This window comes from Mustelus asterias, chromosome 16 (genome assembly GCF_964213995.1).
Source record: "Mustelus asterias chromosome 16, sMusAst1.hap1.1, whole genome shotgun sequence".
In the NCBI taxonomy this organism is placed as follows: domain Eukaryota; kingdom Metazoa; phylum Chordata; class Chondrichthyes; order Carcharhiniformes; family Triakidae; genus Mustelus; species Mustelus asterias.
The window spans coordinates 13,963,387-13,972,116 of NC_135816.1; the positions used below are offsets into that span (position 1 = coordinate 13,963,387).

General features: G+C 42.8%; 1 protein-coding gene across 2 annotated transcripts in view; it reads left to right on the forward strand.

Annotated features, from left to right (window-relative positions):
- hmmr (hyaluronan-mediated motility receptor (RHAMM)) overlaps positions 1-3,418 on the forward strand; it is a 47,158-nt gene extending 43,740 nt beyond the window's left edge. For both annotated transcript variants that reach the window (XM_078231556.1, XM_078231555.1), the window contains one exon: positions 847-3,418. In XM_078231556.1, the coding sequence (XP_078087682.1) occupies positions 847-866 (20 nt within the window). In that variant the 3' untranslated portion in view covers positions 867-3,418. The remainder of the gene's footprint in view (positions 1-846) is intronic.
- Positions 3,419-8,730: the final 5,312 nt, after the last annotated feature.

Here is an 8,730-nt window from a genome sequence, read left to right on the forward strand (position 1 = left end):
GAGTTGATGGTATTAATCTTAGGATATCGGAGAGCGGCCTTGGCCAGCAGGCTTTCAGGTCATTGGCCAGGGTTTTGTTTTATTACTCATTTATGGAATATGGGGTATTGCTGTTTAGGCCAGCATTTATGACCCATCCCTAATTACCCATAGAAAGTTGGGAAGAGCTGCTTTCTTGAACCATGAGGTGTGGGCATGCCCACAATGCTGTTAGGAAAGGAGTGCCGCTGTGCTGCCATTTCTTTGATTTGATTTATTATTGTCACATGTATTAATATACAGTGAAAAGTATTGTTATATCCTTTCATTATTTTTATAACCTCTTGTCTTATCTGTTGATTTGCTGTTAGATTTGTACTCTATTCCTTCCTGAGGGATTAAGGTGGAACCTGATGAATGAAATGAGGAGTTTGAGTGAAGGCAGAAACGTGCCTTTTTTCATTTATCAGCGCTGTCTAATTGTCTCCCCTCACATTCGCTGATGTTCCCTGACCTTTCCACAATTCTAATTTTAAAGAGATTGTCAAACTCCCCTTAATGTTAAGCAGTGCCGGTATTTATGTCCTCCACAATGAGTATAAGCTAACTTGTCATCAGCCTGCTTCATGGCCCATGTAAACATTCATATAAATATGATTGAAGTTCCTGTTTTCTATCCAAATGATAGATTGCATTGAATTTTGGAACAGTTCTGAATTTTAGTTTCATTTCATTCTTAATCAAATGTGAAGTTTATGGTCTGGAAAATTGTCACCAGTACATTTATTAATCCCATCTGCTTGTTGTAATACTCCATAGATCAATATTTGCTGTAACATTTTGTGTATGAATTTTTTTTTTAAACAGGGAGCACAAACTTACTTTGAGCCCTGCAGCTCTGAGGATCTGAAGTCTAATTCCAAGTCTCCAGGCATTTTGAGTGGAATTGAGATTCTGACATTTTGGATCAAATGATGTGCTGAAGAAGGTCATCATACCACAGAAACGGGTTGTTGTAAACCATCTTCCTCCAGACTTCTGAGTTTTCCCTACTTTAAAAAGGGTCAAGTTTTTCATTTGAATATGCATTGATAAATTTCCTCATTATGTGAATTAATTTATGAATGTGCCTTTATCCCTCTAATCCTATTTGTGAGCATTGAATTATAAATTCTGTCGGATTTTCTGATCACGTGGTTGTTAATATCTGGGAGAATCGACAGTTCTGGTTTCGCCAACCGTTTGTGAAGAAAAAAGTAACTTGCAAACAACAGGATAACAGAAATAGCAGCTGATCCCAATCCATTACTGTAGTTCTGTATTTTGCGCACTGTCCGTGTGTGCCCTCACAATCGTGCAGTCAGTGCCTCTCTGTTTATAGTTTAATGGTTTCACTTAAAATAAGATGGTTCCTCTACAAAGGATAACATTGTTACTAATAACACATGAGCTCTAGTGTTTAAATGAGAAATTAGGATCATGTGCACCGGGTGTACATTACTTCCCGTGTGTGATTAAATTAGATTGGAATGAGGATCATTGTCGTACTGACTGGATTGAAACAAGGACATTCAACTGGACCCATTGCCAGCTTAACTTCCAAAGAGTTAGGAAGCACTTAAGTGACTTTGGGTTTCGGGAGACCTCGTCCAAGAGCAAACTTGGCTGATTGAAGCTTTAAGTTGATGGGAAAAATCAGTCTGGATAGAAAGCCTTTGGTAGGAGGATACTCAACGCCGGCATCTCCACATCAGGAGGATACTGGTCCATGGTTTTGCAATTCTTTCTACAGCATCTCTACGCAAGTGAAGTTCAATACTTCAATTGTCAGCCTGCTTTAGGACATAAATTGAGGTAGAGAAACTTGCTGCAGGTACCCAATACTTGTTCTGAAGTCAGTCTTTTCATGAACTTCTCAATACTTTGCATCCCATTGACAGTTTAACTTCCAATCAATGATCTTGGTTTATTAGTAGCTTGGAGCTGACCATCAGTCATTGTATAATATGATTAATTTCACCCACATCCTTGCTGCCTGATATGGATTTTTCCTTGCAGGAGTTGCAATTTAATTATTTAAATCGTTGCACCTTTTGGTGTAAATATGTAACATTTTAAACTGTGTCCTTTTGGGTAGTGAATGATCAGAATTGTGCTTGTATATGTATAAAGATATTAGACATGGGAATAAAGTTGGGCACCATACTCTGCTTGAGAGGATCAATACTAGTTTTACATAAGTGAAGCAATACTAAGCAGTAACGTTCCAGGAATGCATATCTAAAGTTCTTTGTCATTAATAAAAGCACTGTTCTAAGTTTTAATGGGGATTGACTTTATTTTATTTTTGTCTCTGAATATTGGGCTTACTATTCTGAGTGTGCATTTAGGAAAGTTGGATGACTAACCATTGTACTTATAAAATATGTATCTACTCATTGCTATTTCTAAATTTTAAAGCTGAATCTATGTCTGTTTGTCTGTGACCTCAACAAAATAAATCAATATGCATGAGCTTTGACAAAGGGTCATGTGGACTCGATGTCGGCTCTTTTCTCTCACTGCCAGACCTGCTGAGATTTTCCAGCATTTTCCCTTGGTTCCAATATGCACCTCATTCTGCCCAAGGAGCCACTGGGAACTGCACAGTCCAATTTCACAGACCTATACAAAGGCCCTTTTGCATTTATAACTTAGTGCCAGCAGGAGACATGGGGTCTGCTGAGACAAAAGGCCCCTCAAGCATTCCTGTCACCTCCTGAGGGTTGGGATGTTTAACGGTCTTTAAGATCCAGACAATTAAAGCAGATTCTTTGAAGTCCTGATGGGGAGATTGGGGTCATGTGACTTGTGGAACCAGTAATATTGCCTTGCTGAACTGTATGGCCGTTTGCTCTTTATCACCTGACTAGCAGCCTCACAAAGGAGCTTTGCCCAGGTTGAACACCTGGCCCCATCTACATTGCTTTTGTTGGAAATTCTGTGCATTTGCCTGAGTCATAAAGGTTTACAGCATAGAAACGGCCCAACTTGTCCACGCAGCCCTTTTTTTTAAACCCCTAAGCTAGTCCCAATTGCCCGCATTTGGCCCATATCCCTCCATACCCATCTTACCTATGTAACCATCTAAATGCTTTTTAAAAGACAAAATTGTACCTGCCTCTACTACTACCTCTGGCAGCTTCTTCCAGGCACTCAACACCCTCATTTTGTGAAGTCAGCATCACTGGGAAAAATGAATTCTACAACATCAGCTTGCTGACTTCCAAGAAAGAATACCTCATTTGATTCTTGATTTTGGAACTTGTATGAATCAATATTTATTTTCTGTGTTCTCTGTACCCTTTATCTATTTCCCCTCCGCTCCGCAGTGTAGAGATCATGTTGCAAACCCTCCCATTGCATTTTGTGTGCAAATAAACTGAATTTTGTGGGAATTAATAAAAGGATCTTCCTGTGTGTAAAAACAAAAGCTTACTGGTGGTAAGCACCATGAGAAATTCTACAGCCATGAGACAGTACAAATGCAAGTTGTTTCCCCCCCCCCCCCCCCCCCCCCTTCAGCCATTCATAGTTGAGCAGAAACTGCAATATGAGTTTTGATAACGAACTAAATGACCTTGCCTTGTATCTTTAACACAAGAATGATACATCTTTGCATTTCTTAGCTATGGTTTGTTTGACTCCTACAATTTCTGTGAAACTGCAAGGTTTATTTGATGCAAAGGTACATAGCATTGGCACGACTAATCTCACTTAGAACCCTAGGAGAACAGACGATTTATTTTGTGATGTTAAAGGTAGTGCTGCCTCACAACCCCAGGGTCCTGGGTTTGCTTATAGACTTGGGTAACTGTGGAGTTTGCATGTTCTTCCTATCTGTGTCGGGTTTCCTCCCACAGTCCAAAGATGTATAGGTTAGGTGGATGCTAAATTACCCCTTCATGTTCAAGGGATGACCCGAGAAACTCTGGGAGACTTGATGGACTGAATGGTGGCCTCCTGACTATAAGGATTCTGTGTCTTGCCAGAGAAGATCTGGGCCCAGAAGTTCCTGACCTGAGGAATACGCCTTGAGGCCTCATGGACGCAAGTGGAAATAACTTTCTTTTAGGGAGCTCAGCATAATTAACAGCTCGGTGTTGTAGAATTTCTCCATCACAATGGAATGTGAACAATGGGAAAGGGTGCAGAAGACGTCAACAAGAATGGTTCCAGGGATGAGAAACTTCAATGATTTGGAGACATTAGGACTGTTCTCTTTGAAGAGAAGAAAGCTAAGAGGAGATTTAATAGAGATGTTCAAAATCATGTGGAGATGCTGGTGTTGGACTGGGGTAGATAAGATGAGAGGTCACACCACACCAGGTTATAGTCTTCACCTTACAAAGGAGCAGCGCTCCAAAAGCTTGCGATTTCAAATAAACCTGTTCGACTATAACCTGGTGTCGTGTGACCTCTCCTCAAAATCATGATGGGGCTGGACAGAGAGTCGCTAGGGAGAAACTGTTCCTCGTAAAAGGATTAAGGGTGCAGATTTGAAGTGATTTGCAAAAGAAGCAAATGCAATGTAAGAAAAAGATTTTTTTCACATCCTGGGAGTGTGTGGGAGCAAATTTCATCAAGGCATTCAAAAGGGTATTAGATAAATATTGGAATAGAAACAGTGTGCAGGGGTATGGGGAAAAGGCTGAGGAGTGGCAATAAGTCATGATGTTTGTTTGGAGAGCCGGTGTACACGCGATGGCCCCAATAGCCTCCTGCGCTGTAACAGTTCTGTGATGCAAAGGTTAGTTCCCATCAGGCTGAGCTCAAAAGGAAGAACTAAAGAGAGAGCTATGAGCACTCAGGAGTTAGGGGTTAGATTGCAGTGGAGATCAATTTAAAATCACTCCATTCAGTTTTGTACTCACAACAGATTTTTTTGGGGGGGGGTGAAGACTTCTTGGAATACGGAGCAAGGTGCATAAATGGGTTCAGTTACATAGAGACAATTTTTTTTTTGGTTATATATCCAATCAAAGTCCAAATCAGAGTCTCAGCAAGTGACGGGGCGGCACGGTAGCACAGTGGTTAGCACTGCTGCTTCACAGCTCCAGGGTCCCGGGTTCGATTCCCGGCTCGGGTCACTGTCTGTGTGGAGTTTGCACATTCTCCTCGTGTCTGCGTGGGTTTCCTCCGGGTGCTCCGGTTTCCTCCCACAGTCCAAAGATGTGCGGGTTAGGTTGATTGGCCAGGTTAAAAATTGCCCCTTAGAGTCCTGAGATGTGTAGGTTAGAGGGATTAGCAGGTAAATATTGTCGGGTAGGGCCTGGGTGGGATTGTGGTCGGTGCAGACTCGATGGGCCGAATGGCCTCCTTCTGCACTGTAGGGTTTCTATGATTTCTATGAAGTGAGACATTTCAGATCCAAGCTGACAAGACCGGCCTCTCACTTCCTGGGCTTCCTGATCTACATGATCCAAGCTGATTGGTGCAGGCATTGCACCTCCTCCAAGGTTTGATCTCATTTGCATCTTAGCCAAAAGGCCAAGATGCCGCTTTAAAAAATTGCTTCAAGTGAAGCCTCAGTGTAACCCCATGACTTCAACCAAGTGCAGCACATTGATACTACACTTGATCTTAGCCAAAAGGTCGATAGAGACAAATAAACTAGGAGTAGGCCACATGGCCCTTCGAGCTATTCTGATTGTAACCTCAACACCACATTCCCACCCCGATAACCTTTCACCTCCTTGTTTATCAAGAACCTGCCTTAAATATTCAAAGATTCTGCTCCCAACACCTTTTGAGAGTGCCAAAGATTCATGGCCCAACCTATGGCCTCAAACCAATGAACCATTTGAATGATAAAACCAAGCCATCAGAAACTCGGCACTGTGTTAATGATAATGTTAATGTTAATCACTTAGTTAATATGCCTGTCTGATTAAACAGAAGAGATCTTGGGTTCAAACCTCAGCAGTTCCCCAGTCCATTCAGTGAATGAATGCACTTACATCAAAATCATTCATGACTAGCTTTGGGACGAATGTGGATTTTATTGCTTCTCAGCCTTTTGGCTAAGGTTAAGCCCAGGGTGGCATGCGATGCCTTATCTTGTTTGTCTCTCTGGTGGGGTCCATGAATTGGATTCAATTTGAATTCGGAGCAAGGAGATGGATTTGGGCTTCCCTGGTCCACCCTGCGCATTGGCTTTGTAACTAAGAATGGAGTAAAAACATTTTAACAATAGAATGCACTGGATAGACTGAGTGAAAAATGATTGAATTATATCCCGTCCTGTCCTTTTCAATCAAGCTCTGGGCACAGTGCTAAGAGGGCCACAACTCTGATCTCCAGTTTAGAATGGCTAAGTTGTGAATGAGGTAATGGCCTCATAGATCATTCATAGAATCTGAAATACTGCTTCAAAACTAAACGCTGCGAGCAGAACTCAGGACTTGGGTTCAAATATTTGAAGGAACAATGTTATAGCATGAGGGAGATCTGAGTGGATTTCATATCGAGTGGGTGAATGGATTTCCTTATCCGGGAAGATCTTGGGAAAATGCAGCAGCAGGAAAGGTAATTGAATCTTTCTAGAGTTCAATAATAAATCCACCAGCTGATTATGATAAGCTTCCATTCATTCTCCTCACCAAATGTCCATTCAGCTTCCTGTTACTGATGGCTATTATTTGCTGCTGCAACTCACCCCAATTGTTTCTCAATTGTGTGTAGCAATTTCAGCCATTCTGCCCATTCCCAGCCCATTCTGATCTCTCCACCCTTCTGTGTGTGTGCAGTATCATCGAATCGCTACAGTGCAGAAGGAGGCCATTCGACCCATCGAGCCAGCACCAACAACAATCCCACCCAGGCCCTATCCCCATAGCCCCATGCATTTACCCTGCTAATATCCCTGACGCTAAGGGGCAATTTAACATACCCAAATGTGGGCTGCCCGGTGACACAGTGGTTATCACTGCTGCCTCTCAGTCCCAGGGACCCGGGTTCGATTCCCAGCTTGGGTCACTATCTGTGTGGAGTCTGCACGTTCTCCCCGTGTCTGCGTGGGTTTCGTCCGGGTGCTCTGGTTTCCTCCCACAGTCTGAAAGATGTGCTGGTTAGGTGCATTGGCCATGCTAAATCCTACCTCAATGGACCCGAACAGAGTGAGGCGACTAGGGGATTTTCACAATAACTTCATTGCAGTGTTAGTATTTGTGACTAATAAAACAATCCACCGAACCTGCACATCTTTCAAGTACTTTGGCGCAGTTTTATCGAATCTATTCATTCTGTGTGTGTGCAGTTGCTCTTTTGGGTGCCTATTCTTCCTTCCTGTGCAGAGTTTTATCTGACCATTCATCCCATCTCCAATTTCCTATCCTCTTGTCATGTTTAGGGTCATGTTGAACATTTTCTCCATAATCTGGGACCTCAAAAGTCTCAATAAAATCCTCTGAGACTTCTCAAGCTTTGCTTCTATTGTCTGCTGAACTTTAAGCATGTGATGATTCTGGGATCTTGTCAGTCTGTATGATTTGTAGTGGATTAAACATGTGGAGTAGAGTCTAACACAATGGAGACTAAATGGTGGGTAAAGCCCATGGAAGGGCAGAATGTACATGGGTTATGGGAGGAGCGGAGTTAATGGTTCCTTCAGCCTATGACTGTACGGCCAAAATGTAACCAAACATTTCTAGGGGTGACAAAGCTCACTCCGTTCCCCACACACACTCACTCTGAACTGATCCACACTCTAAACTGATCCACACTCACCCTGAACTGATCCACACTCTAAGCTGATCCACACTCTAAACTGATCCACACTCTAAGCTGATCCACACTCTAAGCTGATCCACACTCACCCTGAACTGATCCACACTCTAAACTGATCCACACTCACCCTGAACTGATCCACACTCACTCTAAACTGATCCACTCACCCTGAACTGATCCACACTCACCCTGAACTGATCCACACTCTAAACTGATCCACACTCACTCTAAACTGATCCACACTCACCCTGAACTGATCCACACTCTAAACTGATCTACACTCATCCTGAACTGATCCACACTCTAAACTGATCCACACTCACCCTGAACTGATCCACACTCTAAACTGATCCACACTCACCCTGAACTGATCCACACTCTAAGCTGATCCACACTCTAAACTGATCCACACTCTAAGCTGATCCACACTCACCCTGAACTGATCCACACTCTAAACTGATCCACACTCACCCTGAACTGATCCACACTCACTCTAAACTGATCCACACTCACTCTAAACTGATCCACACTCACCCTGAACTGATCCACACTCTAAACTGATCCACACTCATCCTGAACTGATCCACACTCTAAACTGATCCACACTCACCCTGAACTGATCCACACTCTAAACTGATCCACTCACCCTGAACTGATCCACACTCTAAACTGATCCACTCACCCTGAACTGATCCACACTCTAAACTGATCCACACTCACTCTAACCTGATCCACACTCTAAACTGATTCACACTCTAAACTGATCCACATTCACCTTGAACTGATCCACACTCTAAACTGATCCACACTCTAAACTGATCCACACTCACCTTGAACTGATCCACACTCTAAACTGATCCACACTCTAAACTGATCCACACTCACCCTGAACTGATCCACACTCACCCTGAACTGATCCACACTCTAAACTGATCCACACTCACCTTGAACTGATCCACACTCACTCTAAACTGATCCACACTC